The sequence below is a fragment of the Dasypus novemcinctus genome, chromosome 18 (assembly GCF_030445035.2).
Source record: "Dasypus novemcinctus isolate mDasNov1 chromosome 18, mDasNov1.1.hap2, whole genome shotgun sequence".
NCBI lineage: Eukaryota > Metazoa > Chordata > Mammalia > Cingulata > Dasypodidae > Dasypus > Dasypus novemcinctus.
In genome coordinates, this window is record NC_080690.1 from 67,684,720 (window position 1) to 67,712,425 (window position 27,706).

General features: G+C 60.7%; 2 protein-coding genes across 2 annotated transcripts; one reads left to right on the top strand and one right to left on the bottom strand.

Moving 5' to 3' along the window:
* Nucleotides 1-10,971: 10,971 nt before the first annotated feature.
* NPAS1 (neuronal PAS domain protein 1) lies at nucleotides 10,972-24,046 on the top strand. Its single transcript, XM_058279497.1, is given in 14 exon segments — nucleotides 10,972-11,141; nucleotides 11,525-11,760; nucleotides 17,270-17,343; nucleotides 17,605-17,694; nucleotides 19,024-19,192; nucleotides 20,383-20,498; nucleotides 20,641-20,798; nucleotides 21,354-21,460; nucleotides 21,846-21,993; nucleotides 23,010-23,104; nucleotides 23,584-23,633; nucleotides 23,636-23,843; nucleotides 23,846-23,985; nucleotides 23,987-24,046. Coding segments are annotated over 14 exon segments (1,773 nt in total). The 5' UTR covers nucleotides 10,972-11,019.
* A 311-nt stretch (nucleotides 24,047-24,357) lies between these two features.
* Nucleotides 24,358-26,394, bottom strand: TMEM160 (transmembrane protein 160). Its single transcript, XM_004479063.4, is given in 4 exon segments — nucleotides 24,358-24,675; nucleotides 25,200-25,292; nucleotides 26,149-26,221; nucleotides 26,223-26,394. Coding segments are annotated over 4 exon segments (567 nt in total). The 5' UTR covers nucleotides 26,358-26,394; the 3' UTR covers nucleotides 24,358-24,409.
* Nucleotides 26,395-27,706: the final 1,312 nt, after the last annotated feature.

Genomic DNA, 27,706 nt, shown 5'->3' on the forward strand with positions numbered 1-27,706 from the left:
CAATCGGCCCCTTTCTCCCAAGTGGCGACCAGATAGAGCTCTTCAAACCTCGGAGCTGGCCATGCGTTCCTTAGCACTTTCCAAAGCTCTCCCAGAAACCCCAGGGAAAGATCCTGCACAGGGTACCCCCCCCACCTCCCAGCCTTACCCTACTTACCCCACATTCCAGCCTCTCCCCCAGGGCCTAGCCACCTCAAGCCACCGTGCCAGCTTTCCCTCCACCCAGGCACAGTCCTCCCCTCCATCTACCTGATAATAAGCACAAGTAGGTTTGTGGGAAGCAGATGTGGCTCAAGTGATGGGGCTCCTGTCTACCATATGGGAGGCCCTGGTTTGATTTCCAGCACTTCCTGGTGAAGTCGAGCCGGCCCGTGCCGCAGAGAGCTGGCGGCCCGCACCATGGAGAGCTGGTGCGGCAAGGTGATGCAACAGAGGAGAGACGGTGAGAGATGGAGAGGAGCAACAGATGCAGCAGACCAGGAGCGGCGGTGGCTCAAGCGATTGAGGGCCCTCTCCCACCTCGGAGGCCCCAGGATTGGTTCCCGGTGCCTCCTAAAGAGAAAGACAAGCAGCCATGAAAGAACACACAGTGAGTGAACACAGCGAGCAGACAGCACAAACAAGGTGGGGATAAAAAAAACAAGTTCATTCTCCCAATGTACCTTAAAAGCCAATTCCTGAGACACTGAAGTTTCAAAGAGAAAATTAAGATGTTTGCGCAAACAAAGCAGGTCAGTTGCCTTAGACGGCCCAGACACTGCCTTATAGATGCAGAAAATCTATATTTTATAACATCGGGATACTAATGAATAAATGGGATGGAGCTGGAAAAACGTTCCTTTGTTAATAGACATTACGGGGCTGAACAAGATGGGGGTGGGCCCTAAGCCAGGGTGAGTCGCAAAGCGACAATCCTGACCCGAGATCAAGGCTGCTGGGATAGGGCCGCACGGAGCAGAGGTCGCTCACAGGGTTTCCCATACGGGTAGTAAACTGGAGGTGGGCTGGCGACCCCCCAGTAGCGCGCATACGCAAGGGTGAGGCTGAGTCCAGCGGAGCCATCCACAGGGCTGAGACCTGCTTAGTGGGACCATCACAATAGCGGAGCAGGCTAAATCCAGTTGCAGCAATTGCAGATATTAACCTTTTGCTGTTTTATAACATAAAGGCATCTATATAATGCTTTTGTGATCATTACTCTTAACCCTCAGTTACACACCCACCTTGCCAGTTTCCTCCTCCTCCTCTAGGTTTCCGCTCTTCCTTGAGGAAAGCCTCCAGACCAGGATGGATTTCTTTGTTACAAGCTTGCAAAGAAAAAAGTGTTCTATTGTTGTGAATTTTTATTGTGGTCACATCCATACAACACACTTCCCATTTCAAGTATGCCTGCGATTCAGTGGTGGAAGGTCCTCACATCCCCACCAGCCGTCACCCCAGCACCCCAAGCAGAAACGGTCCCCATCCAGCAGTACCACCCCGCCCCTGCTACCTGGGGGAAACGGTTCTCCTCTTTAGGAACCCCGCTCTCTCTTTGTTCCTCCTTTAGAGCGCATCCCTAGCACCTATTCTGTGCCAGGCCTTTAGGGGACACGGCTGTGAACAGAGCAAAGCTCCCCATCCTCGCGGGGCCGACCTCCTGGAGAGAGGTAAGCACACGCAGCACCATCACGGCAGGAGGCCATGCCGAGCCAGGGAGGAGGGGGCTGGCGGGAGTGGGGCTCTCTCTCCAAGGGTCAGAGAAGGAGGTGACACTGGAACAGGGCCGAGCCTAGGGTGAGGCAAGTGAGGCACTCGCCTCAGGCGCACTCAAAAAGTAATCCAGATAAAAAATATGTTAATGCAATGTTTTAAAATATTAAAATCGATGCGAAAAAAATCCATGAGGAGCAAAAAAAAACAAGCGTTTTAAAAAAAAACGAAATTAAGAGCCTAAATTAAAAGGAAAACTCAGTAATACCAAGTCTGGAAACTGGACTACTGGTGAGGAGGCTATGGCGGCTGCCGCTGGGGACAGCAGAAGCAAATGCAGAGAAGAATCGGGGTTCTGGCTATCCTGAAGGTCAAGGCTGTGAGAAAGAGGAGCTGAGGGTGACTGCGGGGTTGACACGATGGGGAAAGTGTCTGCTCACCGGCTGCCTCCGCCACGCCGGGTCGTGCGCCCCGCACAGCCTCGGCCTCAACGTGCATACGCAGTGTTGCCCTGCGGCCACTAGGGGTCAGCAGAGCGCCGCCCACCCTGCCCTGGACGGGCCGGGGGAGAAGGGGAAGCCGGGGTGGGGGCTTTCTAGGGGACGGGGTCAGGAAAGGGAGATGAGAGGGTGCAGTGGGGACTGGGAAGGGGGCAAGTTCTAAAGGATGGAGTGGCAATCGAAGTATCGAGAAGCAGGGGGAGCAGGAAGCTTTGGAAATGAACTCTTGTTCCTGTCATTTTGTCATCCATCCATCTGCGAGTGGGCCACAGGAAGACAGGCCGGGCCCTGAGCCTCACGGGGCAAGAGAAGAGGTTCTGATTCTGTGCTGAGGGCGCCGGGGAGCCATCGGAGTGGTGTGAGCCCGAGGAGACCCGGTCAGATTTTCAGGAACTGAGAGGAGGGAGAAGAAAGGGATTGGAGAGACACGGGCTCACAGGCAAGCTGCCTCCCACAGGGGCAGGGGAGACGGCTGGAGAGCGTGCAGGCGACATAAATAAAAACACTAAGAGTTACAATTACTGACAAGAGAGTCCCATCTACCAGCCGCATGGGACTGAAGCCCCTCTCACTTAGAGGTGGAGTGGGCACCACCAGCCCAGAGCGCTCAGGACTGGGGGTGAACCGTGGACTGGCGTGGACGTCCTGGTGGTCCACAGGCCGCTTATGACACTAGCGATGGAAGAGATTATCACCCATGTGGAGGCAGTGGGCACGGAGGCGCTGAGGGCGGGGAGAGGGAAAGCAGGGCATACGGGGTGTTTGGGGGACTTGGGAATTGTCCTGGACAACATTGCAGTGACCAACACAGGCCACTGCTTATCTTGCCATAACCCACAGAATTGTGTGGGAGAGACTATAAACTACAATGTAAACTATAATCCACACTTAGTGTTCATTCAAAATGTGTTCATCAATTGCAATGAATGTACCACACTAAAAAGAAGAAGAAGAAGAAAAGAACGGACGTATTTTCAGAAATAGGTAAAACCTGGGTCCAAATGAGTTCTTTCACTTGTTCTGGAGTCTGGAGACAAATTCCCCAAAACATCAGCATTACCATGCCAACCACCTTAGGTTCTTGGTACAAAATAGTTGACAACAGTGGGTGGGCTCTTTAAGCTCAAAAATTAAAACTTTTAATGGCAAAAACAAAAAACAAAAAACAATTATTGGAAATTTACCAGGCGTCCAGCCAGGTTTTGAATCACTTTTCACGTATCAATCACGCAAACCCTAGTCTAGGTAGAATCGTGACCCCCATTTTCCAGGAGAAGAAACTGAGACCGGGAAGGGCCAGGTCACTTGTCCAGCATCACAAGTTCCTGAGAGGGAGCCAGCACTTGACCCCAGCCTTCTGACCCCAAAGCCCGAGGCTCTTAATTAGCTTTCTGGGGCTGCCAAAACAAAACAAAACAAAACAAAAACACCCACCAACTGCATGACATGAAACCACAGAAATGTATTCTCTCACAGTCCCAGAGGCCAGAAAGCCCGAGATCAAGGCGACAGCAGAGCCGTGCTGCCTCTGGAGGTGGCAGTGGCAGAGCTTTCCTGGCCTTCTCCAGCTTCCAGGAGCTCCGGGGGCTCCTCGCCTCGGGGTGCGTCCCTCCAGCCTCTGCCTCGTCTTCCGCGGCCGCCTCTCTGTGTGTTTTTTCCTCTTTGTGTCTCTTACAAGGACACTTGTCATCGGATTTAGGGCCCACTCGGATAATCCGGGATGAGCTCGGAATTTTCCAAACCATCACTTTCTGGTTTCTTCCTGCCCAGGAGTTCAGTTCTCACGTTTTGCTCTAAGCTGCAAGGAGAAGGCAGGTTGCATTTTCCACGTCTAGTTCGGAAATCTCAGCTAAATATCCAAGGTCGTCATCACTTGCAGATTCTGCCTTCCGTCTAACATCAGAGAACTTTGCCAAGTTCTCTGCCACTTTAACACTAAGGGTCACCTTTCTTCCAGTTTGCAATGACATTCATTTAAGGCCTCACAGGACATACCTTTAGGGTCCATATTTCTACCAACGGTCTCCTCAAAGAAATCTAGACCTTTCCCATCAAGCACCTCACAATTCCTCTCACCTCTACTTAGCCAATTACAAAGGCTTGTTTTTAAATATTTGCAATAGCAGCACCCCACTACCCCAGTACCAAAATCTATCCTAGTTTGCTAGGCCCCGTGAAATGGGTTGGCTTTTCACAATGGGAATTTGGGGAGCAGGTGTAGCTCAGCAGCTGAGTACTTGCTTCCCATCTTCAAGGTCCTGGGTTCAATCCCTAGTACCTCCTTTAAAAAGGGAGGGGAGGGCCATTTATTAGCTTACAAGCTACAGTTTCAAGGCTGAGAAAAATGTCCAAATCAAGGCTTCAGCAAGGTGGCGCTTTCTCCCCGAAGACGAGCTGCTAGTGGGCCTGGACTCCCGTCACGTGGCAAGGCACATGCTCTTCCTCTGAATTTCATTCTGTTGTAAAGAACTCCAGGAGGAGGATCAAGACCCACCCCGAATGACACGAGTCACGTCTTAAGAGTAGGATGCTCAGCAAAAAATCCTCCTTACAAAGGGCCCACGCCCACAGGACTGGATTAGCATTAAGAACATGCTTTTCTGGGGTCCATATAGTCTCAACCATCCCAGGTATATACCAGTGGGATTGCTGGGTCATATGGTACAGTATATATTTATTTTATTACCCCACCCTGAGATAGCTCCCTCGTCTATTGGCTTGTTTCTGCTCATTGTCTGCTTGTTGTGTCCACTTGTCTTCTCATCCTCTTTAGGAGTCCCTGCGAGCTGAACCTGGGACCTCCCATGTGGGAGGCAGGTACCCAACCACTTGAGCCACATCTGCTCCCTGTTTTTTGTGTCTCTGGTTGTGTCTGCTTGTTTTGTCTGCTCTTTGCATCTGCTCATCTTCTTTAGGAACCAAACCCAGGACTTCTCATATGGGAGGCAGTTGCCCAAATGCTTGAGCCACATCCATTCCCGCTATATATATTTTTAATCCATCTCCATGCAAAAAAAAAAGATGACTTGCTATCTTTTTTATTTGAATATCTCTGATTTCTAGTATAATTTAGTACCTTCTCATATGGTTTTTTGCCTTTGAGTATTTTGACCATTTTTTCCATTGTGTTATGTGTATTGGGTCACCTGTCTTTTTCCTCACTGCTTTATTTTATTTATAATGTATAGCAATCCATTGTCTCATATAATTTGCATATATTTTCTTCCCATTCTGACTTTCAACAGTAAGTTTGGTAGTCCAACTTTGTTTATTTGCCTTTTTTCTTTTCTTTTTTTTATTATTATTTCTCTCCCCTCCCCCCCCCACCCCAGTTGTCTGTTCTCTGTGTCTATTTGTTGCGTCTTCTTTGTCCACTTCTGTTGTTGTCAGCGGCACGGGAATCTGTGTTTTTTTGTTGTTGTTGTTGCATCATCTTGTTGTGTCAGCTCTCCGTGTGTGCAGTGCCATTCTTGGGCAGGCTGTACTTTCTTTCACACTGGGCGGCTCTCCTTACGGGCGCAGTCCTTGTGCTGTGGGGCTCCCCTACGCATGGGGCTCCCCTACGTGGGGGACACCGCTGCGTGGCAGGGCACGTCTTGCGCGCATCAGCACTGCGCATGGGCCAGCTCCACACGGGTCAAGGAGGCCCGGGGTTTGAACCGCGGACCTCCCATGTGGTAGATGGACGCCCTAACCACTGGGCCAAGTCTACCGCCTGCCTTTTTTCTTTTTCATACATGCTTGTTGAATGAATAAGTAAGTGAGTAGCCTTTGAGAAATGAGGCTGGAGGATGCAAAGAGTTACAGAATCTCCTGTCTGCCACCTCTGGAGAGAAGAGCAGCCCAGCCCCACTGGACAATAAATGCTAAAATGTGTTCATCACTTGTCCTGGGCCAGAGGCAGACCTGAGCACGTCACACCTTGCAAGTCAGCCTCAGGAGGCCTGGGATTTCTGTCTGCTTGCTTCGCAGGGCTGGATCCATAGCAGATGCTCAATAACATTTGCTGAATTAACTCCCCAGATGCCAACAGCACCCCTATGTGCAATGTCCGGTTATTGTTATTTCTTTATTTATATTTTAATAACAGCAATTCTGAGATATTTCACTACAATACAGTTCACCTTTTAAAGTGTAGGATTCAATGGTTTTTAGTATATCACAAAGCTAAGGGACAATCACCACAATCAATTTTAGAACATTTGCATTGCCCAAAAAAGAAAACCCCATACCCCTTCGCCATCACTACCCAGCCCCTCCCCCATTTCTTAGTTTTTGTTGTGAAGTAGGTCGCGCAAACAAAAGAGTGCAGAAAAGGCTTCTGCCTAGTTTAAATGATGATGATGATAATTAAGTGGCAGTCTGCGGCTCCTTTACCACTGCCTTTGAAGCTCCTTGCCCCTCCCGCCACATCCCTTTTCCCCTACTCCAAAGTCAAGCCTGCTCCTAAGTCTTATATTAGTGATTTTCTTGTTTTCATTTATTCCTTTACCACCCCAGATTATATTCCTAAGTAATACATTGTTGATCATTCCCGCATTTGGATCTTGTAAAAATGGGTTCATTCTGTGTTCGGTTTCCAATTATTTCTTTCACTAATATTTTATTTTTGAGGTACCTGTGGAAGTGGGAAGCAGTTGTTCATTTACTTTGGGGGTACTGTTAGATTAACCCCATTTCACAGGTGAAGAAACTGAGGCACAGAATGCCGAAGGCAGCTGCCCAGACTCATCCAGGTGGGGTCAGGATTTGAGTTCCCACCCACTGAGTCACCTTCTTACAAGTACGCTCTCCACCTCACAATCGGGAGGAATGAGAGTGCTTTCAGTAAAGGAGTCATCGGAACCACGCACACTCCCATGCTTTCAGTACCAGCCAGAATCCTTGTCCCTGCCTTCCTCCCCTTGATTTCCCCTGGTGACAGAGAGCTCACTACCTCCAAGGGGATATACTGCCCCCTCCCATCGCCTCCAGCCAGGCCTGCTTTGGGAGCAGGGGGGCCTTAGTACTTTAACTGGTCAGTATCTCCAAGGTAGAGGAAGGTCAAGGAGAGGCAAGTGCAACTGAGAGGCTGGGCGACCAGTCTGGAACGGGGAGAGGGTGAAGGGATATCCCCATGGGACCCTCCGGATCCACTGCCCACCCTTCTCCACCCTGCTCTGCACCAAGGAGTCTGACCACTGGGTCTGCATCATCCAGTCTCCCTTGCCCTCCAGCTACAGGCCAAGTCTGCCAGGGAAGGCCCTAAAGACAGAGGCGGGATATTTGTTCCCCAGCTCCCTTCCTGCTGGGCTGGATTGATTGCCTTCCTCCACAAGGGTGTCAGCAGCCACAGCCTCCCCAGAACAACCGAACGGCCCCGGGTGCTGCACCAGAAAATTGTCCGGGGTTGGGGCCACAGCCCCCTTGGAAGCTCCCGTCAGCTTCCAGCAGAGGTGAGCCAGCTGCCCCTGCAGGGGCCCACCCACACACCCACCCTCGCCCAGGAGCACTGCCACTCGGTCCGCCCATACCCTCAGGGCTGCAGAGAGCCTCGGACATCACCGAGGAGCCCACCCATTTCGCAGATGGGAACCTGAGACCCCAAGTTGTGCCTGGGTATATCAGCAACTCTGGGAGCAGTGTGCAGGCAAGAGTATTTGCATTTGAGTATGTGGTTTGTACCTTTGGGTGTTCCAGAAATATCTAGCCTTGTTACTATGCCAGGCTGTGTTCTCAGCTTTAAAAGGCTGAACTCAGCGGTTCTCAAATGTTTTGGTCCCAGGACCTCTTTACATTCTTGCCGGAGACCCCAAAGAGCTTTCATGTTTGCATAAAACATTAAAATTGAGACTCTCAAAAAAATAACATTGTTTTAAATAGCCATAACAAACCCACTACAGGGTTTGCATCAAGAATATATTTTTTGAAAAATAACTATATACACACACATTTTAGTGAGAAGCGTGGTGTTATTTTACATTTTTGCAAATCTCTTTAAGGTCTGGTGCAACAGAAGATGGCTGGACCCTCACAGCTGCTTCTGCATTCAGTGTGTAATGATATCCTACTCCACACAGCTTCTGGAAAACTCGACCATACATTCGTGGGAGAATGACGTGAAAAAGACAGAGAGCATCTCTGTGTTAGAATGAAAACAGTTTTGACCAGGCGGATCCTCTGAGAGCACCTCAGAGACCAGCCCCCAGGCTGGATGAGCTCATTTTACCTCCAGCCCTGGTGGCAGGTGAGTGCTGTCATCAGCTTCATTGGAGGATAGATCCCAGGCTCAGAGAGGTGAAGTTACTTGCCCAGAATCACCCGGCCGGTTAAGTGACAGAGCTGGGGCTTGAACCTCAGCGATCAGGCTCTTAAACCAGACAAGATCTAGGTGCCAGTTCGTAATACTGAGTAAACTGGAGAATATGTGAGCACCTCCCAAGGCTGGCGTGGCCCTGCTCAGGCTGCACGGTCAGGGAGTGGTGTGGCGAGGAAGGAGCCGCTGAGTTGGGAGCCCTGACATGCAACCTGGTCTTCCTGGAGATAAGTGGGAAAATATTATGGGCTGGCTGAGAGACCATCACCAGGCTAGAGAACTTCCCATGCCTCAGCTTCCCTCGCTGTAAAATGGGTCGAGTGGAGCAGCTCAGAGCCTTGCTCTGGAGTGAACGCTTCACAGAAAATGAGCACTCCCTAAATGTTAGCTGTGGTTCTCATGAGTGTCAGAGTTGGTGTGAGCCAGTGCACACCGTGAGAGGCGTGTGCCTCGGTTTCCCCATCTGGCCCACGAGGCGGGCCCCTGCTGTCCGCGAGCCCCTCCCGCCTGCCTCCCCTAAGACCCCCGCCCCGTTTTCATTCTCCCCGGCATTGGGGTTTCCAGCGAGCATTTAAGCACCTGGTGGCCCTCGCCCCGGGCCGCTGGGGGGCGCGCCGGGATCTGGGGACCGGGAGGGCAGGACCTTCGGTGGGGGGAGGGCTGGCTCCGCGCTGGGGCTCCGGCCTCGGGGCAGGGCGCTACCACCCCAGCTTCCATTTTTGTTCCGCGGGGACGCCCCGCGACGTCGGGATTTCGGACCCCGGGGCGGGAGGAGGAGCCGGGCGGGCTGGAGGCGCCTCTGGGGAGGGCCTCGGGTCCCCGGGTCCCGCCCACGCGTAGTCCTGCGGGTGGGGGGGGCGGCTGGGCGTGGGTGAGCGTCCGGGTCTGGTCCGGACGGGGGTGCTGGGACCCCGGAGTTCTCTCCTGGGTTTGTGTCCCTGGAGGGGGCACTGATGTCTGGGTCCCATTCGCACGGGGGTCGGGTGCAGGGGCCCCGCCTTGCCCCGAGGAGCTGCTGGGGCGCGGGGGGCTCTAGAGGAAGCCGGGGCGCGGGATTCCTCCCGATGGGGTTGGAGGTGGAGCTCGCGCTCCGGGGTCCCCCTCGCGGGGTGCTCCGATTCCTGGGTTCCCGGCCTAGCGGGGGGCGGGGGGTGCAGGCAGCCCGACGTCTCCGTGGGGTGCGCGGCCTCGAGCGCCGGGGCGGCTGGGGACACCCGCGCTAGGTGCCCCCTAGCCGGGCCCGGGCGGGGGGCGGGGGCCGGGGGCGGGGCCTCGAGGGGTGGGGCTCCGCCAGGCCCCGCCCCCGCCGCGCCGCCCCGAGTCCCCGAGGCCGCGGTGGGCGCAGGGAGCCGAGCGCCGCCGCCCGCGCGCCCCGCCGAGCCGGCCCGCCCCGGGCTCTATGGAGCGGCCCCTCCGCGCCGCCCCGCCGGCCCCACGCGGCGCCCGGAGCCTGCCCCGCGGCCGGGTAATGGGGCTGGCGGTCCTGCGGGTAGGGGGTGCCCGCAGGCTGGCGGCAGGGGACGGGGGACTCCTGGGTCCTGGAGGCACGGGGACCGGAACTCCCGTGTCCTGGGGTCTTGCGGGATCGGGACGCCTGGATCCCGGGGCGGGGCAGCGGGTGCGGGACTCAGAGGCGTGGGTCCTAGACAGAAGGGGGTTGGGGGGCCCGGGCGGACCCCTGGTTCTGGGCTGGGGAATCTGGATGTCGGCTTGGGGAAGGCCTGGATTGGGGGGGGGGGCGCTGAACGCCTGGTCCTGCAGGAATGAGGACCCGAATGAACACACCCCTGGTGGGGGGCCAGGACACCTGGGTCTCAAGAGTCGGGTCCATTCTGACGGCGTCCTCGGGATGCGGGGCCTGAGGCTCGCACGACGGGGCCTTCACGGAAGAAGTTGCGGGTGCGGGGATTGGGCGACCCGGGCACATGGCGCCGCCCCTAGCGGCTGTGGGGGCGCCCGTGGCCAGGACACGGGGTGATCCCTGCCCTCTCCCCCGCGGGGTCTCCTCAGCCCAGCCCGGGAAGCAAGCGCCCCGCAGATCTGCGGAGCCCGACGCCTAGGAGGGGCGGGGGGATCGAGGCACAGGGCTCCGGGGACTGGAGCCGGGCACGCCTGGTCCCCGCTGAGCGCCCGTCCCCCGCTCGGCTTGGGCATGCTTGGCACGCAGCGCGCGGGCCGGTCGGATCCGTATGCGCGCCGCGTGCGCCCATTGATATGCGGGAGCCGGCCCGGCGCGGGCGTGAGGCGGGCGCGCTGGCGGGCGGCGCGGGGGAGGCGGCGGCGGCCGGGCACGTCCTCCCCCTCGGGCGCCCGCCCTGGGCCGAGCCGGGAGGGAGCTGCGGGCTCTGTCCCGGGGTTTCCAGGGAGGGGAAACTGAGGCACCAGCCATCCGCCTCTCCTTGCTAGAAGGCTAAGGTCCCCGGGGGCGCCTGCAGGCCCTGAGCGCTGCCTCTGGCTCCCGCGGCGGCAGGAGACGCGGGTCTCGAGTCCCGCAGGCTGCTCCGAGCCGACCTGAGCGAGACCCCCGCGGAGATGGCGGCGCCCTATCCCAGGAGTGGCGGCGGAGGCGCGGGCAAGTGCGGGGCAGGCGGTGGCGGCAGCGGCCCGTGGGACTTTCTGCCCGGGTTCATGGTCAAGGCCCCGCCCGGACCCTGGTGAGCAAAGCCCCGCCCCCGGGTCGTGGCCCCGCCCCCAAGGATTGGCAGTCCTACCGCCCTGGGAAAATTCACACCCGGCTCTCCGTCCTCCCCACCCCGGCGAGAACAGCTCACCCTGAGCTACTCGGTTGAGCTGCTTCTCCCCCGCGCTCACCCCCGCAGCTTGTCCCTTGCCCTCTCCAAGGAGTCCCCCCCCCCCAGCATTCTTCACCCCCCCCCCCGTCCCCCACCGCTGTCCCCGGAATTCACGCTCAGGGCTCTGCTCCCACCGCCAGCGCCCCGCCCCCTTCCCGAGGCCCCGGGAGGCAGGACTCGGTCCCGGGCCCGGCACCCTGGCGCTCGCGGGGCCCGCTGACGCCCCCTCCGCGCCGCCCGCCCAGCCTGCAGGCGCAGCGCAAGGAGAAGTCCCGGAACGCGGCGCGCTCGCGGCGCGGGAAGGAGAACCTCGAGTTCTTCGAGCTGGCCAAATTGCTCCCGCTGCCCGGCGCCATCTCCAGCCAGCTGGACAAGGCGTCCGTCGTGCGCCTCAGCGTCACCTACCTCCGCCTGCGCCGCTTCGCCGCGCTCGGGGCGCCGCCCTGGGGGCTGCGGGCCGCGGGGCAGCCGGGCGGCCTCGGTGAGTGCGCGTGCGCGGGGCGACGCGGCGGGCGCCTCCAGCGCCCACCCCGGCCTGGGGCTGCGCTGCGGGCCGGGCCTCCCGCAGCGGGGAGACCGAGAGGGGGCCCGGGTCGGGGTGAGCCAGGCCGTGTGCGCCCCTGGCCGTGGCTTCCTCTGCCCGCTCGGCTCACTGGGCTGTCACTGGGCGCGGGGCGCGGGGCGCGGGGCGCGGGGCGCGGGGCGGCGGGAATTCCGGCTTCCCAAGGGCCTCGCAGCACCGGGAGCAGAGCCCTGGCAAATCCACTCTGTCAAGCGAGGGAAGATGAGTCTGTTATCAGAGAGGACCGCAGCTCACGGGCGGGACAGAGGGGCCCTGCCCGGGGCCCTTGGCCCACAGAGCGGGACAGATGCCGCACCCACACCCGGGCCTCCCAGAGCAGGACTCTGCAGCTGGAGTCCCGCGTCTGGGGGTCGGGGACAGACAGTTTGTAACGTGGCGGGTACGGTGGGCGCCCCGGAAGCCGACCCGCTGTCCTGCCGCCGCCCAGCCCCGTCCCCGCCGGGGGCTTCCCTGAGGCCCCCGGGGGGAGGATTCCCGCTGGTAAAGTCTGTGTTTGCAAAGTAAGTGAAAAGGTCCCGTTTGTAAAGCCCCTGGATGCCTCCGGCGCTGACCGAGCAATCAGATGGCCACCTCTGGCATCCGTGGTTACCTTTGCAGGGTTGTTAGGTGCATTTATTGAGCACCTACTGTGTACCTGGCCCGGTTGTCTGCGCTGTCGGGAGCCAGCGGGAAACAAACTAGTCTGTCTGACTGACATCCTAGTGGCCAAGACAATACCGAAATAAAGCAGTAAATAGAGATCGTGTAAAAATATAGATCATGTCAAATACACATAGCCTAGAAACCCAATGTCTAGTCACTATTCAGGCCCGCTATGGACAGGCGCGGAAGTGTGCTGCTATTGTTACTTGTTTTATGTACTCCTGCTTGACTGTTATTACCAGAGACAGTGTTAGCCTGAAGTCGCAGGTGAAAGGGACAGGGGACCCCGGGCTACCCCGGGCTCTCCACCCCCAGAGAAGGGGTGTCCTTAGGGCGGGGTCACAGGGGCTCCAATTCCCCTCTGCCCCGGTCCCAGAGGAGGAGGGGAGAGAAAATAGCATTGATTAAGCTCGCAATAAATCACCATTTAAATTTAAATAACCCGGCTTCCCAGGCGGTAATTAGGCGAATTGACTGGCGCGGGGAGAATGCGGCATTAGCGCCGCTGATTACTGTCATTACCGCGAACAACATGTGCGCTGGCGGGGGATAAACATCTTGTCTATTGTCCCCGAGCTCAGGGGAGGGAAGGGAGCACGGGGCGGGGAAGGGGTGCTGAGAGAGCCCCCCTGGCATCCAGCTCTCCCTCCCCCCATTGCCTGGAGGCCCGTCTGAGGCTCAGGGAGGGGCAGGGTCTGGCAGAGGTCAGAGCACTGGGTGGCAGGACGTGGACTTCAGTGACCCCCCCCAGCCTGTACGCTGGTACCAAGTGGGGGCAAGACAGTGTGGGCTGCTGCATGGACTCACATGCTCCCAGAATGAGGGCATCAGGAGAGCATCTCCAGTTCCACAGGGCACCCAAGAAAAGGCCAAGGGTTTGCCACTGCATTTCACACGGAGATCCTAAGGAACGGGGTCCAGTGCTTCAGCTACAGTCAGAGAGCAAAGCATCCCGCCTCCCACGCTTGGAAGGGGAGGAGGCTCCCGGCCTCCCCAGTGGTGGCAGGAAGAAGGAACTGTGCACCAGCCAGGCCCTGCAAGCGCTTTGTCCAAATAAACTCGCTTCATCCTTTCAAAAAGCTTGGCAGAGCGGCGCTGTTCTGACTCCCATTTCACAGAAGTGGAAAACTGAGGCTCAGCCAGGGGAAGCTGCTTTTCCAAGGTCACGGGCAGGGAGGCGCGCAGCCACCATTCGGGCTGGTGTGGTCCCACTCCAGAGTCCCCTCGCAGCAGCACGGCCGGCCGGGCATGTCCGCAGGGCTGCGGGGCTGGGCCCACCTGGCCTCTCTCTGGGTCGCAGCCTATCCCCTGCCAACGGGGCAGCTGATGGCCAGGGCCAGCCCTGGGCGCCCGACTCAGGGAGACACCGTGACCTCGTCACAGCAGCGTTCCCCGCTCATTCAGCAGATTCAGCAGGCACCCACTGAGCAACTCCCGATGCAGGCCAGGAGGCACACACGAGGGAGGGAGCAGGGCCAAGTCCCTGGCCTCATGGGGGCGTCCTGCAAAGCCTGCACGTAGGCCCCTAGCTCCCAGATGGCCTCTTCTGCCCCCTCACCTGATTCCACCCCCCACACACACTGGTCTCCTGGCTAGCTCCCACCCCAGGGCCTTTGCACTTGCTGGAACTTGTACTACCAGGAACTCCCTCTCCTTCCCTGACCCAGCAGCCCCCTCCCCGGCATTCCCCGTCGCCCTGTCCTGCCTTCTTGCTTTCCATAGCCCTTACCATCCCCTGACACTGTGCACCTGCATCTGGGAGGGCAGAAGGGACGGGCCTAGATGACAGGCACGGCCTCTCCGAGGAGGTGGCCTTAGAGCTGAGACCTGAAGGAGGCAGCGATGAGAAGAGCTGGAAGGGGAGTGGGCCAGGCAGAGGGAAGAGCCAGTGCCGAGGTCCTGAGGCAGGTGGGGAGCCTTGCTGGGTGCGGGCCCAACCCTGTGGCCTCCAGTCTGCGGGGGAGCGAGCGAGGAGGGAGGTGGCCAGGAGCAGGGAGGTGGCCCGGAGCGGGATCTGGTGGGCCACGTGGTGGCTCTGAGCAGAGGGACGCGCTGTCACTCCAGCCCTCCAGCCCTCACCGGTGCTCTCTGCTGGCAGGGGACAGCCTGATGGGGGAGGGCGTGCGCAGGAGCAGGGAGCCCAGCGGGGAGGAGCAGGGGACGGCAGGGGCCCAGGGGAGGCGGCGGGGAGGGGCTGGCAGGGTCGGTGGCCTTGTGAGTCACGGGGTGCGCTGGCGGCCTCCGAGGAACGCCCCAGGACAGAGAGGCCCCGGCAACCTTCCCTGGAGCGCTGAGAGCAGTAGTCACTGGACTCAAGAATGAGGCACCTACTGTGTGCCCCCCCAGGTGGCCCCCACACTGTGTGCCTGAGCCATTTCACAGGCGGGGCTGAGCAAAGTCCAGGCAGGCGCCCCTGAGTGCTCCCTCCCGCGCTCCAGGGAGCCGGGCGCCGGCCCCAGGGGCTCCGCTCCCCGCTGCAGGAACCATTCCAGCCCCTCAGCCCGGAGCGCCGAGAGGGGCCAGCGAGCCCCCCCCCCCGGGCAACGGAAGCCCAGAGAGCGGGAGGGGGGAGGGGGAGCCCCGAAGGCTGGGAGGACTTGGCTCCTGGCCTCTGCCCCTCGGTGTCCCTGCCCGTGTCCCCCTCCCTGCCCGTGTCCCAGTCCCTGCCCCTCGGTGTGCGGGAGTTGGTACCAGCTGGGGCAGTTGTTTCCTCCCCGTGCGGCCTCAGCAGGCCCGGCAGTCAGGCTCCTAAGAAAGTCCGCGAATGTTTGTTGAATGAGTGAGTGACGTTTAGACGTGAGGAGGGGGCCGATCTGGGAGTAGTGGAGAGCCACCTGCTGCCTGGGGGGACAAGAGGACTTGGGGCCCTTGGAGGAGATGAGGGGCTGGCGGGGTGGAGAGTGGGGGGAGCTGGGGGTAATGAGACGCGTTCGTCAGTGACTGGTGACTCCCCCGGAGGGCCCCTGCCCCGGGGACAGGGCCGATATTTGGGGGAACGGCCGGCCCCTGAGCCCTCCCCGCCCCCCACCCCCTCATCCCGACGTGCCCATTAGCACTAATTGCAGCGGCTCAGTCTGACCCGGGCTGATCTGTGAGAGGGAAAATGAAGGAATTAGCAAAAATGACAGAGGAAAATTGCGACAATTAGCAGGCAGCATTGTTCCCGCCTGTCACCCGGCTGGTTTGCGCCACATCTCGGGGGAGGGGTCCCCATTCCCCCCCGCCCAATTATTGTTGGAGAAAGGGCGAGGACAGCCAGGAGGGTGCTGGGGCGCTCCTGGGCCCCGTGTGGGGGCTGGCCTGGGCAGGACGTCCCCCTGGGTGTCCCGAGGGTCTGGGTGCTGTGTTCACACCCGTCCCGGGCTGGGAGCACCTGCGCGGGCCAGGCTGGGCCAAGCACCGCTCTCTGCTTCTCAAGCTCGCTGGATGCTGACCAGTGAGGTGGGCGCTCTTAGTGCATGACAGAGGAGGAAACCGAGGGTCTGAGAGGTAAAGGCCTGGGGCCAGGGCACACAGTCAGACCTGGACCCTGAGCCCTTCAGGGACCAAGGCCTTGGGCACGTTTAAGGTCACCTCGGCATGAGCATGTGCCTGCCCCCTTACCCGCGCCCCCCCGCCGCAGCCCCTGGCTCTGGGCCTGGGTCTCCCTGCAGGGATCATTCTCTGCAGACCCAGGACCCTGGAGCCCCTGCCCAGCCTCCCCCCCTTGAGGCTGAGCAGGGGGAGCCCCAGGCACGAGGGTGGGGCCAGCCTGTGTCTCTCCGCCTCACTCTCCATCACTGTCTCTCTGTCCGCGTCTTTCTCTGTATCTCTTCCTCTGTCTCTCCATCTCTTTATGTCTCTGTATCTTCTCTGTCCTTACCTTTTTTTTTTAGATTTATCCTCTTTATTTATTTCCCCCCACCCCCTCATTGTTTGCATTCTCCGTGTCTGTTTGTTGTGTGTGTCTTCTTTTCAGGAGGCACTGGGAACCGAACCCGGGGCCTCCAATGGGGGATGGAGGCGCCTAATCCCCTGAGCCACCTCCACGCCCTGCTTTATTGTGTCTCTTGTGTTTTCCTTGTGTCTCTTGTTGCATCATCTTGTTGCGTCAACTCACCTCACCAGCCCGTTGCGTCAGCTTGCTGACTTGCTCATCTTCTTTAGGAGGTACCGGGAACCAAACATGGAACCTCCCATGTGCTAGGCGGGAGCTCAATCGCTTGAGCCACATCCACTTCCTCTCTGACCCTATCTTGTCCCATTTCTTTCTATCTCTTTCTGGCTCTCGCTCCATCTATTGGTGTCTGTCTTTCTGTCTCTCGCTCCCCGTCTGACAGGCCTTGCCCTGTGTTTATTTTACAATGCCTAGTCGGGCAGTCACGGCACCGACCACAGAGGATAACCCTGCATTTGTTGATTTCTTGGTTGTTGTTCATCTCCCGCCTGGCCTGGGGGCCCTGAGGGGCACACATCTGTGTCCCCGGCCCTGCCCAGCACAGACTCTGGCACACAGCAGGTGCTCAGAGTTTTTGCTGAACAGATGGACAGACAGACAGATCCCTTTCTGCATCTCCTGGTCTGTCTGTCTTCGCGTCTCGGCTCCTGTCTCTCCAGCGCACCCACCTCTGACACACTCCAGGTCCTTCCCTGCAAGGCCCAGGGAACCGCCCCCCCCCCAATAGCCCAAGAGAGCTACAGGACCAGGGGAAGGGAGCGCAGATTTGTAGAGCGACGCCCTGCCTGGAGATCAGGGTTCCGCGGACCAACACCCCTCTGCCCCCAGCCCCAGGCCGCAGAGGCTCCTCCGCGCTGGTCTCCGAAGTGTTCGAGCAGCACCTGGGTGGACACATCTTACAGGTGAGGCCCGGCCCGGCCTGCTGCTCCTTGCCGCCACCTGGTGGTGGCCGCCGCCGGGCAGCCTCCTCTCCAGATCCGCCCGTCCCAGGGTGGGTACCGGGACTGGGACGTCCACGCTTGGGATCCCGCCCCTGCCTGCCCCCTCTGACGGCCACCGGGCTCCCTCCCCACCAGAACAAGCCAGGTTCCAGAGCCCCTCACCTCTTGCCGTCTGGACAGACGGACGCCAGGCTCTCCCTCTCCCTGCTTCTCCCCCTCTAGTCCCTGGACGGTTTCGTCTTTGCCTTGAACCAGGAAGGGAAGTTCCTGTACATCTCAGAGACCGTCTCCATCTACCTGGGTCTCTCACAGGTAAGGGGCCCCGGGGTGGCCTGGGCGGGCTCAGCCGCCGTGGCCCTTGTTGGCCCCCACATACCCTTCCTCTCTCCTGCCTTCCCCATCCCAGCTTGAAAAATGAACTGGATCTATGGTTCCCAAAGTGTGTTCCCTAGAGCCCCACATGGCACCCAGCCTGTCTCTCCCTCACAGACAGAGGAGGGTAACGGGCCAAGCCCAGGAAAGCAAATTAGCAGAAAGATCAGTTTGCCAATGTCCAGTTGGCCAAGTGCACTATATTTACCACTTTACCTTAAAAAAAAAAAAAAAAAGCTATCCAGCAATTCGTCTTGGAAGGGTTTGGGGTTTGCCGTCTCTGGGAGGTTTCTGTGGTGCTCCAGTCCCCTGGCGCGCACTCTGCCTACCTCAGCCTGCATTTCTGCCTGAGCTGGAGGCTGAGGGCAAGAAGGGGTCTGTGGGGGGGGCCGGGGGGACAGAAGCCCCCCATCCCTGGAGTCCTGGCTGCTCGGGGCGCCTTAGGCCTCCACAATCCCTTTGATCCAAATTGCTATAAACTTTGAAAAAAATTGGCAAATGGGAAATTCGGGGAATTGGGAAATTCAGTGAGTCAGGAATGTGGCGCCGCCCGGCAGCTGTTCGCTGGGGGCGATGGTTTGGCGGGGGGAGGCCCCCAAGGAAGGGATTTGGACCAGAAGGAGGACAGCAGGCTGGGGGTGGGGGGCTGGACCGAGGCTGGTTGGGGAGGATCTGAGGACAGGCAGGCAGGCGTTCAGGGCCTGCGGTGACAGAGGCAGGGGTGTGGCTCCAAGCTGGGGGCAAGTGGGAGCCCCGGGTTTCGAAGCCTGAGGCAGGGCTGAGCAGGGAGAAGACGGTGCGGGGCCTGCGGGTGGGCGGTGGGAAGGACCACCAGAGCCTTGGGAGGTGGCACTGAACGCGGAGGTCCGTCTGATTGAAGGTTCTAATTCCTTAAAGAGTTTGAAACCATTCCACTGCTTGCGTCCTGAGCTCCGTTCCGGCTGGGAGCCTCTGTGATGCCGGGCAGGGCACAGCTGTTTGCTGCGCGGGGGTGGGAGTGGGTCAGAGCTGGGTAAGTGGAGGCGAGGACACCCCGATCCCGCCCCCTTCCCCACACCCATCTTACTAGTGTAGGTAGCAACGTCCTTAATACCACGGGGGATGAAGGGGGAGGGAATGGACAGGGCCTTTGCATCGCCCCCAGCAGTTCCGAATAAAACGCCAGCCTGCCCGAAGCGCGCCTGCGCGCGAGAGCGCAGGGGTGGCTGAACCGGCGGGCGAGCGGCTGCGCGCGCACCTCACCCCTGCGTTCCCCTCCGCCGCCTGCAGGTGGAGCTGACGGGCAGCAGCGTCTTCGACTACATCCATCCCGGGGACCACTCCGAGGTGCTGGAGCAACTGGGGCTGCGCGCGTCGCCGCCCGGGCCCCCCACCCCGCCCTCCAGCTCCTCCTCCTCCTCCTCGTCTTCCTCGTCGTTTGCGGAGACCCCCGAGAGCGGTAATTTAAAGGGCCCTCAGAGAAGGAGGCCTGAGGGTAGCTGACGAGGCGTGGGGAGCTCCGTATCCAGCCACGCTTCCTCCAATGCAAGTTAAGAGTTGTGCAAAGCAAGTTTCGTAAACGAATCAGCCTGAATTGAGGTGGTGAGACCCAGCTCCCTAAAACTGCCTAAGATTGCTTGGCTCCCCCAAATTTGAGCTCTATTAATAGAAAGATCCTTCTGGCTGCCTAAAGGAGGTGGAAGTATATCGGTACATAATTTTAGGTACATAATTGCGTTGAATCCTCACCACAGCACCGCAAAGCAGGAACTCTTATTATCCCCATTTTCCCAAGAAGGAAACTGAGCGCAACACAGAGAGGCTAAGTTAACTGCCAAGGTCACACAGCTGTTAAGTGGCTGTATGCCCAGGTGGTGTCTGCTTGAGGTCTGTGCCCCACCCCCTCTCTCTCCAATGGAAAGTTCCACGGCCACGCAGAGGAGGGAAGGTGCTGGAGATGACCCTTAAAGCTCCTGCTGGTTCTGCGATGTTGAGGGACAGAGGTTAACTTTCCTAACGTAGGATATCCTTATATTGGGTTTGCTTAACATTAAAAACACCGAGATGCAAGCCCTGCTTGCAAGCTTGGGGAACTGTTTGGGCAGGTGAGCATGTCGGTTCCTGAGTTCCGGGCACAGGGTCGTCTGTGTGAGCGCGTGTTTGTAAGACTGTATAAGGGGGTCAGGGGATTCTCTGGACTCATGAGTTGAGTATATTACTATGCCCTGCGCCCCTGCTCCGAGCCCGGCCCAACACCGACCATGCCAGCCTGCCTCCTGGGCGCTCAGTCCCGTCAGGGAGACAGACCTGTCCCCAGAGCGGGCAGGGCTGGGCAGGGAGGTCCAGGGGCCGTGGGAGCCCCGGGGTGGGGGGGGGTTGGCTGACCCCACCTGGTGGGCAGGGAGGGCTTCCTGGAGAAGACACCTGAGCCAAGCCCTGGAGAACGCAGCTGGAGACGGCGTGGGTGGAGCCACCCACTGTGAGAAGCCAGGCTTTCTCCCAGAGGCCCTCCGCACCCACTGGCGGATGATTCCGAGCGGGGGTGGGGCAGGGCCAGGTCTGAGCCCGCAGGAGCACCGGGACCGCGGAGGCCTCCCCGTGCCCGCTGGCTCTGCAGCACCCTGGAACCTGCCTTCACCTCCACCCCAGAGGCCAGCCCCCCTGAGGGCGCCCCCGCGCCCCGGTGCCAGGAGCGCTCCTTCTTTGTCCGCATGAAGTCCACCCTCACCAAGAGGGGGCTGCACGTGAGGGCGTCAGGCTACAAGGTGGGTGTGGGCTCGAAGGTGCAGCCTGACCCCCCAGCTACGCCCGGGGGCGGGGGGGCCCTGACCGTGGGCTCTGGCCCCTGGGGACCTCCAGCCCCCAGCTGGGCCTCGGGTCCTCCAAGCACGCCCTCCACCCCCGCAGGTCATCCACGTGACCGGGCGCCTCCGGGCCCGCGCGCTGGGCCTGGTGGCCCTGGGCCAGGCGCTGCCCCCAGCCCCGCTGGCCGAGCTGCCGCTGCACGGACACATGCTCGTCTTCCGCCTCAGCCTGGGTCTCACCATCCTTGCCTGTGAGAGCAGGTACCGGGGTTGGGGGCTGAGGGCTGGGGTGTGGGGAGCAGCCAGGGGCTTGCTGGGGTGCTGGGGAGCCATGGGAGGGAGAACAGAGGCGGAGGCGCAGGTGTGCCGGGAGGAGGGAGTGGAGGCCCGGAGGCCAAGAGGCCAGGGAGGAGGCTGGGGGGCCGGGCCTGGCGGGGGACCCTCGCGGAGGGAAGCGGGGTCGTGCCTGACGGGGGCTGGCTCCACGGAGCTGTGCCCCTCCCGGGCCGCCCTCGCGCATCTTTCACCCCTTCCCCGTCCTGGGCCCCGTGGGGGGCAAACATTCAATGGGGAAACAGTCCCCTCGCCCTGAGCACTTGGAGTGCCCGGCACACTGCCACCTGCCCGGACACTCACAGCCACCCTAGGAGGGGCATACTGTGACGTCCATTTTACAGAAGGGGAAACTGAGGCCCAGAGCACTGCAGAGGCAGGGCGGGGCGCACAGTGACAGTGACTGCAGTGCCGACCCTGCCTGCTCTCCCAGCCCCTGGTCCTGGGTCTTCTCTTCTCCTCTCTGTCACCGCCTCTCCCCAGAGTCAGCGACCACATGGACCTGGGGCCCTCGGAGCTGGTGGGCCGAAGCTGCTACCAGTTCGTCCACGGACAGGACGCGGCCAGAATCCGCCAAAGCCACCTGGATCGTGAGAGCCCTGCCCCCTCCACCTGCCACCACCCTAGACCCAAGCACCTGCGGGCCCTGCACCCTGGAAGTCCTTCTTCACGGTTGACTGCAGTCCCTCCTGCTGCACCTCCAGCCCCAGGAGCGTGGCTCAGCACAGGCACAGGGGCACGGAGATCCCGAGCACCGGCGCAGGATGTGGGGGGTGGTATGGGGACTGGGGCGGCTCTCTGGCCCACTTCAAAACCCTGGGAGGCCTTGATGCTGGGACACTGCTTGGTCTCTCGGGGCCTCTGTCCCCCCCACCAGCTCACCCTTTCTCTCTCTCCCTGCACCTGTTTCTCTGCCCACCTCGCCCTCGTCCCACCCTGTCCCTTCTGCTCTCTTCCCATTCCTCGCGGGCCCAGTGCTGGACAAAGGCCAGGTGACGACCGGCTACTACCGCTGGCTGCGGCGCGCCGGGGGCTTCGTGTGGCTGCAGTCGGTGGCCACCGTGGCAGTGAGCGGGAAGAGCCCGGGGGAGCGCCACGTGCTCTGGGTCAGCTACGTGCTCAGGTGAGCGGCCGTGCACTCTCCCACCCACCCCCGGCGGGTTCAGCCACCTGAGCCCCTTCCTCCTTGGGTGGGCATTTTTAGGGAGAGCTTCTAGAAGAGGACAGAGCTGGGGAGGGGTTTGAAAACATGAAGGGGGGAAAGGGGTGCAGGGTGAGCAAAGGCCGGGGCTGGGGTGAGTTCGGCCGCAGGAGGCAGAGGGGAGGCCTGGGCACGACCCTGCCAGCGAGGCCGGGCAGCCTCAGGCCCGGGCTGGGGGGTCTGCACTTGATCCTGGGGGAACTGGGGAGCCATGGCAGGCTCTTACCAGGGGAGGACCACAGAGCAGAGCAACGCATAGAGAGAGGCTAGAGGGTGCCACCTAGGCAAAGGCTCAAACAAGAACCTGACCTGTCCGCGGCAGGGAAGGGGGCCGCGTAACTGGAGTGGAAAGTCGTGCGAGACAAGGCCGAGGAGGCGCAGGGCCAGGTCCTGCAGGGCCTTTTGTCCCAGGGGTGCTAGAGAGCCATGGAAAGGCTTAGGGCTGGAGAGGGACATAGTGCCCTCCGGCAGCTGTGTCCAGGGGGACTGAAGGAGCAGGGTGGGGTGGGGGAGTTCCCTGAGCAGGCGTGGGGGACCTGGGCCGGGGCGGGGCTGACGGGGCGCGGGCCCTGAGGGCGAGGGGCTGCTGAGGCCATCTGCTGCCGAGGCCTCTGGCTGGACTGGACCTGGGCCCCTGGGACTGGGAGAAGCGGGCTTGGAAGAAAGGTGCTAGGGTCAGGTGAGCGTGAGGGGCCCAGGGGACACCCAAAGCCGACACCTGGGGCTAAGCAGAGGGCCACGTGGGGGCAGAACGGACCCAGAGCGTGGTGAGAGCACCCGGGGCTGGGGTTCTCCACTCGCCGTGAGGGGCGGGGGGTCTGCTCACTCGTGGGCATCTACACGTACTGCTGGGGGGGGCGGGCAGGAGGGGGCCTCGTCTCAGAGGCTGGCAGTTTGGGGGTACCAGGCTCGTAAACCCACCCGTGACTTGTCTCCAGCCAAGCTGAGGGTGGCCAAACACCTCTGGATGCCTTCCAGCTCCCGGCCAGCGAGGCCTGCGAGGCCCCGTCCAGCCCCGAGCCGGAGCGGTCAGGTGAGCCCCCGGGGAGCGCCGAGGGCCCTGGGGAGCCGCCAGGCAGGCGGCTGACACTTAAATTTACAATGGACTCAAAGGGAAACTTCTGGTCTTCGGTGGTACTCCTCCATGGCCAGTGGCACCCAGACTGGACAGTGCAGAAGTAGCATAAGCCCTGCATTGCAGAAAGTTCTAGCACTCCTCCATCCTGGCTCTGTCTGGGGCCGCCTCTGTGGTGGGGTGTCCTGGGCACCGTGGATGTTAAGCAGCCCTCTGGCCTGTACTCCCACTAGATGGCAGCAGCGCCTCCCACTCCCCAGGTGTGACGCCCAAAATGTCTCCAAACATCGCTCTACCCACCCTGGGGGGCAAAACCGGCCCCAGCCGAGAACCCCAGGCCCGGCGGGGGGGCCCAGCTCCGCTTCCAGACAGAAGATGGGGGGGGGGGCGGCTGAGGACATCCACAAACGGCGCCCTCCTGAGTCCCCCTCTTCCAGAGCCAGAGCCGCCGGCGGGCGGGAAGCAGGCTGCGCCCGGGGACCGGGATGAGGCCCGCCCCGACCCGCAGCAAACGCATAAAGCTGGGAGCGCGGCCCCGGGGAGCCGGAAGGCCGGCGGGCCGGCGGGGACGAGGAGCGGCGCGCGCCCCCGACGCTGCCGCGGCCCGAGTTCACGTCGGTCATCCGCGCGGGCGCCCTGAGGCAGGCCCCGCTGCGGCCCTGGGGGCTGGCGCGCGCCGCCGAGCCCCCCCGCCCTCTTCCCCGCCGGCTTCCTGCCCCCCCGCCGTGCGCGGCCTGTGCTCCCCCGGGGCCATCCGCTACGGCCCCGCCGAGCTGGGCCTCGTGTACCCGCACCTGCAACGGCTGGGCCCGGGCCCCCCGCTGCCCGACGCCTTCTACCCCCACCCTGGGCCTGCCCTTCGCCCCAACGGGCACCAGGGTGCCGCGGAAGGGGGACTGAGGGTGGGGAGTGCTGCCCACGGGGGCCGGCCCCTGGGGGGCGGGTGGGGGTGCCCGCAGGCCCTCGTGGCCTGGAGAAGTGCTCCTGGGGGGCGGATGGGGGTGCCCGGAGGGGGCCCTCGCGGCCTGGAGAATTAAACGCCCGCGCCCCGGGCTGCGGCTCGGCCACGGCGGGCTGTGGCGCCCTCCTGCCTCCTGGTCTGTCGCCGCCGCCCCCTCGCCCTCTCCCGCGCCGACCCCTCTCGTCCCTCCGCCCTCGGTTCCCCGCCTCCGCGCCCGGCGCGCACCATCACGCAGAGTCGGGAGCCAGGCGCTGGGGAAGGGTCAGCGTTTAATGTCCCGCGCGCAGCCCCGCAGGCGCGGCTCACTCGGGCGGCGGCCGGCCCGCCTCGTCGGGGCCCTCGGCCGCGGCGGCGCCCTCGTCCTCCGGCAGCAGCTCCACGTCCAGCTCCAGCTGGCCCATGTAGAGGCCGACGGCGCAGGCCCAGAGCAGGCCGGCGGCCAGCACGGCGCCCACGCCCGCCGCCGCGCCCCCCAGCGAGAGCTGCATGGGGCCCCGCAGCGCCGCCAGGCCCACCGCGTACGAGGCGCCGCCCCACACCACGCACAGGCCGCCCAGCAGGAAGAAGCCTGCGGGGAGAGGCGCGCGTCAGCCGCGGGGCGGGCGGGGCAGGGGAGGGGGGCTAGGGGAGGGCCAGACGCGGCGCCAGGGGGCTGCGGTGGGACTCGGAGGACGGGGGCAACGGGGGCCAGGGGCAGTACAGGGCCGGGGTTGGGGGGCGTGAGAGGGCATCAGAGGGGGCATCTAGGGTCAAAGGAGGGGGGGGGTGCGGGTCTGAGAGCAAAGATGGGCTTGGAGGGGCAGGGGCAGGGTCAGGCGCCGGGCAGGGACCAGGGCCCTCGTGCTTCCTGGGGAGCCTGCGATTTGGGCTGTCACTGGGTTCTCAGCCCACTGTGCCCCGCACTAGCGGGGAGGGGCGTCGACACCCACCAGCGAGGGTGGGGATGTCTTCTGGTGCGGGAAATCTAGGGCCTTCGACACTTGGCTGGGGGGGGGGGGGTGGATGGGGCAGGAAAGGGTGTCCGCCCACCGCCCACCAGTGGGGTGGGGCTCTACATTCCTGGGGGGAGAAGGCGAGGGGGTCAGCACTCACCGTAGGCAGCTTCCCGACCCATGTCGCTCTGCATGAAGGAGATGACCCCGATGCCGGATGCCAGGAGGCCATTGCGGAACCAGGAGAGGAAGGCTGGAGGAAGGGGCCATGTGGGGAGGGCGTCCGCATCAGCCCCAACCCTGCCTCCGGGACACCCCCCCGCCCGGCCCGGCCCGGTCCCCCAAATCCTCTGACCTCCATCTCGATGCCCCTCCCCCCAAACTTGCAACACCTTTGGATTCAAGACAGAGTCTGCAGAATCTGGGGGAGAATCTACGAGAAAATTGCAGAAGCTAAATCTGAGGCCAAGAAGATCCCCTTCGACAGGTGGATCCCCATGGCCCGAACCCCACTTCTTAAGCCTCAGGGACAAACTGTTCCCCCACCGCAAGCTTCTCTCGAGCTCCTCCTTTGCCTTTCCTCAAATGCCCCCTCAAACGCGTCTCCCCCCACTCAAGCCCGTGGCAGGGCGCTAACAGGTTAGGGTAGTTACAACACGACCCCCCACCCTCATCCCCTCCAACCAGGACCCCCCACCACGTGTTGTCCCATCCGGAACTGCCTTCCTCCTGCAGAGTGGCTGCCCCTCGGGTCCGAGCTGGCCTCCGCCAGGGGGATCCCTCCTGTTGGCAGCCCCCCGCCCTGAGCTCTTGGAGGCCTCGCTCTCACCAGGCTGGCCCCGTCCTGTGCGGCTGCCCCTTCGAGCCGGGCCCCCCTCCCGCCTCCGCTGCACCCGCCAACCCGGGCTCCGGGGCGCCAGCCCCACTCCTGCCCCGACAGCGCGCGCCCCTGCAGCCAGCGGTCCCTGCCCTGATGCGGAAGCCCTTCTCCCTGCCGGCCCCGGCCTGTTCCAGCAGATGCCCCCGGACCCCGGCCGCCCCGCGCGGGCTGCTCGGCGACCTCGAGCGCGCTCGCCCACCCGGGCCGACCCCCAGCGCCCACCACCGACCTGTCTCGTGCGCCTTCCGGAGGAGCCAGGCGTCCGCGCGGTCCAGCTCGGACACCGGCGGCGGCGAAGCCCCCCGCGCGGGGGCCATGGCCGGGGGCGAAGGACCCCCGGGCGCCCCCGCTCCGGGGCCGCGGAGGCGGCAGCAGCGCCCCCCGGAAGCGGAGTCGGGCCAGGCGGGCGGCCCGAGCCCACCACCAGCCTCCTCCCATGGTTCGCTCTACAGCCGCCGCGCACCGCCCGCCCCTCGGGCCGCTCGTAGGCTGCAGGCCGCGTCACTCAGGCTGAGCGGCTCGCACACTGGCTCTGCGCTTGCCACTCAAGCCCGGTGCGCATTGCCCATTGGCCGAAATGCCGGTAGTTCCCGCCTCTGTCCTCTATGCCGGCACTGCGCGACCCACCTTGCCTCTGCCGCTGGACTACGAATCCCAGCGCTCATTGCGCCCGGGGAAGGCGGGCCTTTGGGAGCCGGAGGCGCTATGCCTGCTGGGACTTGTAGGTTTAACAACATTATCTTTAATTCCGAAGGCCCAAAACAAAACAACCCTAAGTGGGGCCTTTGCAAAATCTCGGCAAGCGCAAAGGAGAACTGCTAATATTTGTGTGTTTTTAAAATTTCTTTTATTTGTGTGTTTTTTAAATTTCTTTTTTCTTTTTAGAACTTAATATTTAATTCCTCTCCAGTCCTTTTTTCTATGCAGATGTAAAATGGTATGCCCCTTGATGAACTGCTTTTCCCCTATGACAATATATCGTGAAGATTGCCCCGTGGTGTTGAATGTTTTTACACAGCATATTTTTTAAAAATATTTTGAACACGGTTCAAAAGAAGAAAGGATCAAAGAGGTCTAATGAACAGTCACGCTCCCACTCCATCCCCCAGGCAGATCCCGATAGCATCATGTTTAATGGTGTATATTAGTTACACAAAGACCAGTTATCTGTTTACACACTAGCGGCAAAGAATTGTAAAATTAGATTTAAAATAATTCCTTTTGCAGTAGAATAAAAAAAAAAAGTTAGGAATAAGTTTAAAAAAAAAGACCTCCACAATGAAAATTGCAAGATCTTGCTGAGATACATTAAAGATCCAAATAAACAGAAAGATACACTGACCAGTGTTCATGGATTGGAAAAATCCCTGCCCTCATGAAGCCTATATTTTAGAAAAGTATACAGAAAATAAACATGCTAAATAAGTAAATTTTAGGGAAGTCCAGGGGAATGGGTGGGAGGACAGGTCAGCAAGGGCATGTCTGAAAAAAAGAAACCTAAAGTCATGGACCAGATGAAGTGTGATCAGGTTCTTGCATGAGAAACCTGGGACCCTGAAAAGCTTACAATGAGTGTAGGTGAGACCGAACATAAATAATACAACAATCTCCAATCTTATTATTATTATTTTTAGCATTCATATAGTAAGTTTATTTACAAACACATCCAATATGCTATACAAGTTTAACAGAGGATGACCTGTATTTCAGCAATGAGCTTCTTAAAATGCTCCTCTTCTTAGCTGTTTCCTGGATGAACTGAAATATCCTTATTTCTTAAGCAGTTA